The following is an 11,833-nucleotide window of genomic DNA, read 5'->3' as shown; positions in this document are numbered from 1 at the left end:
AACGGGAGGGGGCGAAGGGGAATGATATCTGCCCCCACCCGATGATGGCGACCCAGCGAGACCACCGCGGAAGCAGGGGGGAGGGGGTGGACGGGGAGGGGCGAGAGTGAGGAGGGAGGGGAGGGAGGGAGAAAGCTCGGGGAGCGCGGAGAGGCAGAGCAAGGGGGAGCGGCGCGGGAGAGCGGCAGAGCGAGGGGCAGAATCTCGGCAAGCGGCGGCAGGAGGGCCGCCCCCACGGCGCGGGGCTGCGCGCTGGGCAGAGGCGGCGGGGATGGGCGGGCGCGGGGCGGCTCCGCCAGCCGCCGTCCTCCGAGCTTCGGCCGCCTCCCGCCGCGCTATATAGGGGAGGGAGGGGTGGTGGAGAGGGGGGTGCCCGGCGTGGCCAAACCGCACGGGGCGCCGATGCCTCCTGCCAGGGGAGCGCACAAGTGACCGGCATCTCTTCCCATGTCTGTCTCCTGAAGCGACCCCCCCCCCCATCCCCCGCCCGGCATGGATGTGACCAACAACACTACCTCCCCAGCGCGCTCCCCCGAGGGGACAAGCGGCCCCGGCCTCGCCGAGGTGACCCTGGGCTACCAGGTGCTCACCTCTCTGCTCCTGGGCACGCTTATCCTGTGCGCCGTGAGTGGCAACGCCTGCGTGATCGCAGCCATCGCCCTGGAGCGCTCCCTGCAAACCGTGGCCAACTATTTGATCGGCTCGCTGGCCGTCACCGACCTCATGGTGTCCGTGCTGGTGCTGCCCATGGCGGCCCTCTACCAGGTGCTGAACAAGTGGACGCTGGGGCAGGTCACCTGCGACATCTTCATCTCTCTGGACGTGCTTTGCTGCACCTCTTCTATCCTGCACCTGTGCGCCATCGCCTTGGACCGGTACTGGGCCATCACGGACCCCATTGACTATGTTAACAAGCGAACTCCCCGGCGGGCAGCCGTGCTCATCAGCCTGACCTGGCTTATCGGCTTCTTGATATCCATCCCGCCCATGCTGGGCTGGAGGACGCCGGAGGACCGCTCGAACCCCGACGCCTGCACCATCAGCAAGGACCACGGGTACACCATCTACTCCACCTTCGGCGCCTTCTACATTCCGCTTCTTCTCATGCTGGTGCTCTACGGTCGCATCTTCAAGGCGGCACGCTTTAGGATCCGCAAGACAGTAAAGAAAGCAGAGAAGAAAAAAATCGCTGACACCTGCCTCACTCTCTCTCCCGCCACCGTGAAGAAAGGCAACGGGGAGCACGGCAAGGGCTGGCGGCGGACTGTAGAGCCCAAGACCGGTGCTTGTGTCAACGGCGCGGTGCGGCAGGGCCAGGACGGGACCGCCCTGGAGATCATCGAGGTCCAGCACTGCAACAGTTCCTCCAAGACTCACCTGCCGCTGCCCAGCGAGGCGTGCGGCTCCCCACCGCCGCCCTCTTTCGAGAGGCGCAACGAGAAGAACACGGAAGCCAAACGGAGAATGGCTCTGTCCCGGGAGAGGAAGACTGTCAAGACCCTGGGCATCATTATGGGCACCTTTATCCTCTGCTGGCTGCCGTTCTTCATCGTGGCCCTGGTCCTGCCCTTTTGTGACAGTAAGTGCTACATGCCCGAGTGGCTGGGGGCAGTCATCAACTGGTTGGGCTACTCCAACTCCCTTCTCAACCCCATTATCTATGCCTATTTCAACAAAGACTTCCAAAGTGCTTTTAAAAAAATTATCAAGTGCAAATTTTGCCGGCAGTGAAGCCCACCACTCCGGGACGGGGCAAATGGGATCCTATTACTTCCTCCACCCGCCTGCCCCGAGCCGCAGTGTGTCCTTGCCCTGCCCCTGCACAGCGCCGTCCGAAGAGCGGGGGACTCCGGCACCCCCGCTCCGCGCAGCGCGCCCGAGTCACTCGCTTTACGCCCACCGGACAAGCCCTACGGGTCACAGCAGCGCTCCGCCGGGAACGACGGGGGACGCCCGTCCCGGGAGGGCTCCGCGGCCGCCCTCGTCTCTCCCGGCCTCCGCTGCCGGGCGCCGGCGCTCCCGCCTCCCTCCCGCTCTCCATCATTCTGGGTAGACTTAGGGTTTGCAGGTCGTTGCTTGTGGTGGCTGTAAACCACAGTGTCTGCCCGAGTAGCATCGGTAAAACAAAACCACCCTATGCAGGAAACCGCCTTGTCGGGGATTATTCTTGGATTTACGAGGCGACGGCAGTGGACTGAGTCCGACCTCGGTCTGGCGGTGTGAGTATGGAGGCTGAAGGCGACTCCTCTAGGGGAGGAACGAGCTTTGGGCGCGTTTCTTCCCTGTTTGTGAAACCCTCAAGTGGATGTTCTTGGGGGAAAACCGCCTGTGTCTGGTAATTTTGCAAAGTACTTATAGCAACGTCCACGTCTGCGTTACGTGTGCCTGACAGCTCTTTTGGTATGCTAGGACCTGCCAGTCCACCGGGGTTCCCTTTGTTACAACACAGGGAAATAATGGGACTTAAAACCCCAACCGCACGCCTCATTATATATGGAGATTTATGGGGATTATTTTTTTTTTAAATGCCTTTGACCGAGTGTTTCCCAAGCAAGGAAAGGCTTGGCGCCGTGCGACTGTCCCTGAATACACCGCGCACTCAACGGCACAGGGAGTTTAAGCAGTAGCCTTTCTTTCTTTTTTTTTTTTTTTTNTTCAAACACACAGGGGAAATAATTCCCTCTCAAAGCAGAGTGTCTGCCAACTACCGTTCCCATTGCAAGTGCTTTACTCTAGGCCTGGCCGTGCATTTAGGTCCTGACTCAGCAAAGGCTTGAGAAAGTGCCTTAATTTCATCATGTCATTAACCTTGTTGACTTCAGCATGTTCTATAATTTTAAATTATAGAAATACATATATTCTTTCTTTTTTTTTTTTTTTTTTCTTCTCTTCCTTCCTACGCTTGAAAGTTTCTCCTGAGACGTTGCGGTTGCTTTGGAGGCAGTCAGCTGCGGCACATTTTGCTCGGGAGAAAAAAAAAAAAAAAAAAGAGAAAGAAAGACAAACAACAACAAAACGATCCAAACCGATCAACCAAAACATTGCCATGTGCTCCGTGGCAGTAGGGGAGGGGCCGAGAGCATCAGCCAGCGGCAGTCGCAGGTGGGGAAAACAGCGTCTCGTCGCAGACTGGGAAGGGACAGGCTCTCTCCTCTTCCGGGCGATCCCCGGCAGGGGTAAGCACGACCTTCCTCGCAATCTGAGAGCCACGGCCAGAAGTAGGCAGTGTCCTGAGGGTTCTCCTTGCCTGATCTGGACAGTCCCCGGGACGGATCTATAAGCTTCCGCCCGCAAAGAGTCCCCCCTCTGCCGCTAGCCCAGCTGCTTGGTCCCGGGAAACGCGGTGTACTTCCCCTTCCCCGCCTAGCACGGGGTTGGGGCAGGGCTGCGTTTCCCGCCGCAAAGCCCCTCTGCCCGTCCTGCCCCTCCACTGCCGTGCCCATGCCTCTTCCTCCGGCTGTGGCCGGGACCTGGGGCCGCTTTCGGCCCGGGGAGGAGGGAAAGGCGCCGGGCCGGATATCGGCACTGGGCCGGCTGCCGCTTACCCCTGCGACGGGTTGCCTGGAATGAATGCTTGACCAAATATATATATATATATATCTATTTTTCCTGTTTATTTTTGTGTAATCTGTGTTGCTTGTAAGTAAAAGGGAATGTGAAATATGTGTGTCACGTAAATGTAAGTGTCCAGTAATTTCTGAACTTCAGCCGCTTACATTAAACGAAAATAGTGCTTTTGACAACCTCCGATATGTAGCTGGTTTTCTGAAAATCTTATTTGGCCTCATTTTCGCAATTAAAGTGATCTTTGATCTTATCTCTTCTTTGATCACTCCTAACCACGCGTGTCCTAGATGTTCTCTTAAGTGTCGGAGTCTCAGAGGAGTTAGCCTAGAGCGATTAGAGACGAAACTACTCCTGGGGCTTCAGGTGCCCGGTGACTTTGAGATTACCCCGCTCGGCGGGCGGGCCCGGGCAGAGCTGCCGGGCACCCCGGGGCAGCGAGCGGGGACGGGAGGGCCCGTAAGCACCGGCGGTGTGTGGGGATTGCTGCTGTGTCCAGCAAAGGAGGGGTTTGCTTCTCTCAGTGCCTCCTTCCTTGGATCCTGCCGACTCCACGTCGGCTCCTGCACGTTTTGAATTTTTTTTTTTTTTTTTCTTTTTAAACCTTCCTGTAAACTTCGCGGCAATGTGTCAGCTGGGACAGCATGTCCGCCCCCCTGTCCCGCACGATAGACCGCGCAGGGTCCCCGCTACTCTGCGGGGACTGGCTCCTGACTTCGGGGCGGGACGGGACGGGACGGGGCCACTCGACTTGGCCGAGAGCTCTGGAAGCAGGGCGGACCCCGAGCCGCATGCGACAGGGCGGCCAGAGGGGTGCCCCTTTCTGTGCTCGCTGTATCCCCTCGGCGCGCCCGCAGGGCGGGTACGAGGGCTCCCCCGAACGCGCGCCGCGGGCAGTCTGGCTCCAGGCGAGCCGGCACCTTCTTGGGAGTCCCGGAGCCTGGAAGCGGAACCGCCTTCGGCTGGCACCAGCAGGCAGAACGCGCCGTTTCCTGCCCACCTCTGCCCCTGTTTCCCCGTGCCGTCTCCGTTCTTCCGAGGACAGGACGCTGGGGAGCGGCCCCGCACCCCGCCACCCTCCCCGGGGCAGCGGGTCCGCCAGCAGCCTCTCACCTCGGCCGCTCTCCGGACCGTGGCATGGCCACACGGGCCGGACCCCGGAGACTCCAACGCCGGGGAGGCAGCCACGGTGCCATGGGCGGCTCCACCGCTTCCCCATCGCTCCCGACCTCGCGGCGCTCCTCCAGCCACGATGGAAGAACCAGTCCAGACCTCCGTGGGACTGTTTCTCTGAACAGTTTTAAGTTTCTCTTTCCTTCTGTTGCCTTTTTTTTTTTTTTTTTTTTTTTTTTCCCCTTTTCCTCCTTTGCAATAAATTCTATAATGTGGAGGAAACTATCTACTTTAAAAAATGGAGCTTTTTGTTTCTGTACTGCGATTTTCGAATTCTTAATTTGATTTCCACTGCAATTTAAGAGAAACCCAATAAAATCAAATCCCTAAAAACCAACTAACCAACCTAGTGTTTTTTTAAGAGAGAAATCCATTTTGCATTAAATCAATATTTGTGGTTAGCTGCAGTATTTAGTCCACTACCGAGCAACGTTCTTGCAGTTTAGACAGGTTCCTATCAGTTTTAAAGGTCCTATGGAAGTTCAAGCAATGAATAAATAAAAATCCAAATAGCAAGCAAAAGATTTTATATTTTAAACAGAGCCATAGAAAAATTAGATTTAACTTCAGTCAGTTATGAATATCTAAAATGGTACAGATATAAAGGCTTATCTTCCTTTAAAAATGCCTCTTTAGACTGCTGTGAAACAAGAAGAGGGTTTCATAACTCTAAATTTTCTCTGTTCTTTGGCTCCAGTTGAGGCTGAATTTGGGACTGAATCACACATCTGACAAGAAGTGCTGGCAGAGCAATTAAAGTATACTTACACTAGCCAACAGTATTTATGGTTGGGAGTAGAGGGATGAACACACATAGGTATACGGAAAAGGCGTGTAGACTTAAGGTGGTTTCATCCAAACCTCAAAATAGATTTTGAGACCATAAAATTTCGTCTGCTTAAATAGAAATTTTCAACATAAAATTCTTGATATGCTTTTCTTTCCCCACTCAGTCCCATCCTGACTGAAACATACCTGGTAAAAACAACAAAACCCCTCAAACCAATGTCCCTAAATATCCTCACAGTTAAAAAATCTGGTCTCTAGGATCCACAGTTTTCATTTTTCAGGACAACCTTGTGAATCTTGCACTAAAACACATAGAAAAGTGATTCATCCCCAGAGAGAAGAAAGAAAATGATGATCCAAGTGAATTTCTGTTTTATAGCTGTCCAATTTTAACAGATTCAGTTTTAACAGTGATGGTGACTATGATGACCCCTTTATATGTGGCTGGAGAAAACCCAAAATGGCTATAATGTAGCATGCTAACAGTCCTGTTACCTATCTAGAATATCTAGATATCTAGATATTTAGAAATGATCACATGTCTCAGAGTTTTGGGAACAAGTGTCTTCTGTATTTTTGGATCTCAGTCCAAATCTCCCTGTTTGGGTATATGCTGCTATGAGCCTCACCTTACCATGCTGCCCACAGCTGAGCTTGTGTTCTCTCTGAGCAACCAGTGTGACTTCGGGGGCAATTCCACAGCATGAAATATCTTCTCTTGGACTGCAAGCAAAAAACTTTTGGTGGATAATCCTTTCCACAGCCAGAATTTACTCTAAAATATATAATGTAATGGGGTAGTTTCTTGACTTTGGGCAGTGAGTGATGCAAGATTCACTTACCTCTTGACTGAAAAACGCTCAAGCACACAGAGAACTCTACTTACATGTGGCCACAAGTTCCAGCCTTGCAAATGTCTGTCCCAAGTTAGTTTCTATTGTCCAGTAAAATGAAGATGAGGGATAGGAGACAGATGGATTATAAAATATTCTAAAAATTACTAAACCTGAAAAAAATTTGATCAGGCAACAAAATCCCAACCTAACCCAACCCAACTCAACCCAAACCCAGAAACCTACAAATACACCCCTCCCACCCCCACCCCCCCAAAAAAAAATCAGATGCACATGGCCATCCAAATAGATTCTGAAATCTTCACAGAACTGCTTAATATAGTGAGTTATTTCTTTAAAAAAGCCAACACATTTCTTACAAAAAATCCAAAGTGGAAGAAATTGAAAAAGGTACAGGAGTCATGTTGAAAATGCTAGCCAGCACAAGCAGAGGTCAGTATTTCCTCCTATTGCAATAACATCCTTTTTTATTATTTGTACCAAAAGGCACTTGAAGCATCTTTTGCTATTAAGCAGAGTCAATATAATCCTTTCAAATTGACTTTCACATTTCAGAGCTATTTACACCCACTGCTGAGCCATAGGTTATGTACACACAGGAGCAATGACAGTGATATAAGATAAAGGTGTTGTCTGTAGCCTGTTTTAACTTGTGCCTTGTTCTTACCTCTTGGCATCCCTACTGTGATTGGTTTGGTGGGCAGACATTATGCATTCTGTACCAAATCTAACTGATTTGGTACAGAATGCATAATGTACAAAATTCTGTGAGTATCATACACCATATGCTATACCATTTCAGACATATCCTCACTAGTGAATGCCATGTGTAATCCAGTATTTAAAGGGAAATCTGCTTGGTGAGTTGACTTATTAGGTAGTCTTTTTTTCAAGTGGCACAGAGAGAAAATGTCTCTCTTCAGTCTGATATCAAAACACATGGCTATGATTTTAAACTATCCAGTGCCTATATATATATATATATCTATATACACACACACACACACACACACAAAATTTATACAGTGGTCCTCTGCTTGAATTTCTATAGTCCAATATGGTCCAAGCATAAATTTTTAAATCAAAGTGAGTTGTGAAATATATGGAAAGCTATTTAATTTTACATGTAAATATTATGTCTTTGGAGTCAGGATCTCAGTAGAAGACAATTTCTGGTTGGCCTTTAGAAGGATGCTTCCAGGTGAAGTGAAGGTGGTTTGGATTTGAAGACACACAAACCAATGAAAACAGCACCTGGACCACACTCAGAGTGCTGCCTGTACCTGTGTTTGTCTGGCTGCCTTTAACCAGACCAGGCTCAGGCAGTGGTTGTGGCATTGTCACGTCTCACACAGACAATATTTGGCTGGGTGTTGCCTTCAAATTGATGGTATTCAGTTGCCATCGTCTTCCAGCCTCTTTGCCTGACTACCCAGAAGTGGTGAAAACATGGACAAAGTGCAGGTAAAAGCCCTGGGGAAGAGCTGGGGGTAATAGTCTTTAGGACTTGCTCTAGAGGAGTTTTTCTGAAATTTCAGTGTCCAAAAGGCAAGAAAGAAGCTGTCAGGAAATGAAAGCACTCAGGACAGAGAATCAGCTCAGCTACTTTCCATGGAGGAGGCTTGGTACTGAAACATATTTTCTGAAACTTTTGCTCCTGAAATGAAGATGGCTATTCTCTCACATTGGGCAGATGATTACAAAACTCAGGCCAGGCCAGCACTGAGCCAAAGAGGGTCTGATCTCATCAAAGTGTCCATTGAAAATTGCCTCCAGAACACTTTGCTCTTTGCCTTTTCTCTACCCTGTGCTAACAACCAACACCAGCTTTGTGCAAGCCAGTAGCTCCTTTCCATCTGTCTTTGAATACTTATTCATTGTCTATATCCCAGCCCCAAGGAAAAAAAGTCAGGAAATTAATTGGTTCAAGTCTTTCTATTGAAGAACACTATTGTCTTCAAAAGAATTGCAGAGCCATTAATTCAGTTTATTATTTCTTGAGCCAGTTGATATGCTACCTTATTGTGACATAGCTAAGTCCACATACATTCAATCAAAATACCATAGCGGTCCAAGAGGCAATTTCCCCCACTGTACTTCACTTACAGACAATTTTGTGAAAGTCCTTGAGCTAGTTGCCTGAACATGTAATTTTCAGTAGCGCTTGGGATTTATTTCCCCCATTTCCCATTCACAAGTCAGTCAATTTCTCAAAATTGCTGAGTAAAAGTTTTGTAGATTTTCAAATTACTACCATTAAATTGCTGTGAGATCTGCCTTTGAAGCCCCATTATCATCTGCAGTTCCATAGACTTTTTTTAAAAATCATATCTTCACATATTTCTAACCTGTCATCACTAAGGGAGACAGAAGGGACCAATCATTCTCTTTCTCTCCCTCAACCCCCTTACTAATAGTGAAAGTAGCCTCTTACTGTTTGTGGCTTTGTTAGAAGGGATATGCAAAACAATGCTTCCTGATGGAATTCAAGGAACTGTATGCAGAATGTTTTTGAGCATATTACAAATTTTCACAGTGTCACAACAGAATGTGATTTGTTGTAAAAGGCTACTGTAGCAATATAAAATGAATCTTTGAATTATTGAAATGAAAGACAGGTAACATCTGGTCTTATCTATTATATTCAGTCTTCTCCTTTATGAGCCATTCAATGGAGAAAAACATTTCAAGCAATACAAAGTAGCAGCCATGTTTAGTGACTTATGACACAGACACAGTTTATGTCCTTTAACACATTGTTAATAATGACATTACGGAATTATGCGAAAATAGCCACAGAAAACTTCATCACTCCCACTGAGATTTGCATACCTGAATATTTAATATGACAGCATCTATGAAGGAATATGTCAAAAATAAATATATAAGTTACATGTGTAATTGAAGTATTTATAGTAAATATAAATATAAATTATATATATATATATAAAATAAATACATTTTTAAAAAATGTTTTCTATTTACTTGCAATATCCAAATCAGTCTACTGGTGCCCTAGGAAACTTTACTGAGCGGCTAAAGAAGAAGATGATAACTTGCTAAGAGAGAAAATTAGTGGTGGGTTATGAAGTAATCATAAATGCACCTGCTTGGCAACAAGCTGAGAAATTCAACAGCCTTCTGATATTACACATAGACTGCATTTATTTTTCTCTAATACCTAAAGTTCAAGTGTTGAGTTTCCTCTTTGATTTGAAAACATTTTCATTTTCAGCATCTGTGTTTTCCTAAAAAAAGGAAAAAGCAAAGGATAGTGACATATACCTTGGATGAAGAAATAATTACATTTTGTTCAAAGAACTTCCTCAGGATTTTGACCAAGAAAAGAGATGAAAAAATATGAAAATCTTTACATAGTCTGTAAAGACTGCTGAAATTTATATGTATGAATTATTTTGCTTTCTATTGTAATCTACTCTTTCTTACATTATTTCACTTTACTATTACTGCTACTTATCTTATGCATACTGTAAGCCCTAAAATCCACCCAGAAAAAGAAAAAAATAAATTGCTCCATAAAAAAATAAGCTTTTCACTCAAGGAGAATGCTTATCGTAACCATCCATACTTGTTGAAACACAGCAGTAAAAGTTGATTGAATAATGAATGAAATATTTTTTCCTCTTTTTTGTTGTCTCTGTGTAATGTACAGTTTTACCAATTTGGTCTTGTAGCACAAAGTATCCTGGTAAATCTAGAGTTTTAGAGACAAATACTATGATTATTATTCTGAAAGGCTGCTGGGTTTTGGCGTCACAACTTCTGAATATGGACAGTAGCTGCTGTAATGCAAATTTGACGTAGGACTGTAAAGTACATCCATACCACACACAGCACATCTTCTGGAAGTCATTCCAAAGGGAAGTGAACACAAAGTGCCAGCCTCTCCAAATGAGATAATCTTGTCTTTGTTGCCTTCAAACCCCGAAGAATTGAGGAGTTCACGTGTGAAACCAAGCTCCTTGGATTCCTCCCAGAGGGGAGTGCAGCTCATCATACTTTTGGTCAATACGTACTGAGCCAGGCAGTCCTGCTCTTGAGGTCAAGGTACCGACAGCTTCAGAGCTGGCTCCCATCATCCTTTAAGGTATATTCTAAATAAAACCAGGAAGTAAGAGCCACTCAGGTTAAGATACAGGTATGACAGCTGAAATACCCTTGACATGAATACTGCAAAATTCAATGTTAGGATCCACTTACTCTTTGCCTTTAAGTAGAGGGTGAAGGGAGAAAACAAAATCTCTCTCCTTCCTTGCTACTTCATCCTCCTTTTCCTGAGGAAGCAGGTAAAAAAAGCAAATAGAGATCATGTCTGAGGAAGCCTAAATTTAGAATCTGAAAGCAGCCACTTCTATTGTATATTGAAATTGTAATTTAAAAATAAAAAAAATACATTTAATTAAAATTAAAAAAAATAATTATATTACTTTAAAAAAAGTTAGTTCTAATTTCATAAGATCTAATCTAATAAGGTGAGGATTGGTCAAAGGAGGGACTCAATGAACTTGGAGGTTTTTCCCAATTTTAATGATTCTGTGATTCTGTAATTGAGCTATTACATTGTTGTAGCACTTTAGATCCCTGTTGGTGAAGGTGACTTGGCTGTTCTGTGGGACTGCTTAGAAACTCATCAGGAGACAGTCAGAAGGGCAAGAGATAGGCAGCAGATCCAGTAGGAAATGAGTTTTGGTTTGAACTTGCCTGAAAACCTAAAAGACTGATAAAAAGAATGTTGTTTGCCAAGCTTGAAGATATACTTGTGATTGGAATCACAAGGCACAGCAAACAAGATATATTTCATCCTTTGATGTCAGTAATGGTCAAGACAGCCCATGCAGCCTCCTCCCCTCCTTCTATTTTACCAGAAAATAAAAAAAATGACAGGAATCTAAATCCTTTTTTTTTTTTCCCAGTGCATACAAGAGAAGAATGCAGGAGAATATTACTAATTAATTCCTGTCCCCAACCATACATAAGTTTAATAAAAAAAAAGTATTTCAGCAGCATGAAATTCAAATGTTAAACAACCCAGGGATATAGTCAATCTCTGGAAGAAGGAATGAATTGCATGCAGCACTAATGTCAGATGAAGCATCAGTTATCAGACACATCATTCATGCTGGCATTTTAAAAAATCAGATAAAATTGGATTTTTTAAAAATATTTTGTCAGTGTTCTTATTCTATTTGTTTTATATGTTAACTATATAATTTAATAAAAATTTTGAAATTAATAGTGCATGAAACAGGTCTCAATAGTGATGCCTGAGGCAAAATTCTTGTGTCTCAGAACATACAATTTTGAGCATAAGAACTTTTGGTAAGAAATCTCAGGGGAGCAGATGGACCAGGATACTTTGGGAAAAAATTACCAAATTCTTTTCCCAGAGCAAAAGTTTTCATGCTAAGATTCATACCCACAATGTGGGGGGG

General features: G+C 46.0%; 1 protein-coding gene across 1 annotated transcript; it reads left to right on the top strand.

Moving 5' to 3' along the window:
* Positions 1-385: 385 nt before the first annotated feature.
* Positions 386-2,624, top strand: HTR1A (5-hydroxytryptamine receptor 1A). Its single transcript, XM_015652329.3, has one exon. The coding sequence runs from the start codon at positions 493-495 to the stop codon at positions 1,729-1,731; it is 1,239 nt and encodes a 412-aa protein (XP_015507815.1). The 5' UTR covers positions 386-492; the 3' UTR covers positions 1,732-2,624.
* The last annotated feature ends 9,209 nt before the right edge of the window (positions 2,625-11,833 follow it).

The sequence above is a fragment of the Parus major genome, chromosome Z (assembly GCF_001522545.3).
Source record: "Parus major isolate Abel chromosome Z, Parus_major1.1, whole genome shotgun sequence".
NCBI lineage: Eukaryota > Metazoa > Chordata > Aves > Passeriformes > Paridae > Parus > Parus major.
This window is presented reverse-complemented; position numbering and strand designations above follow the sequence as displayed.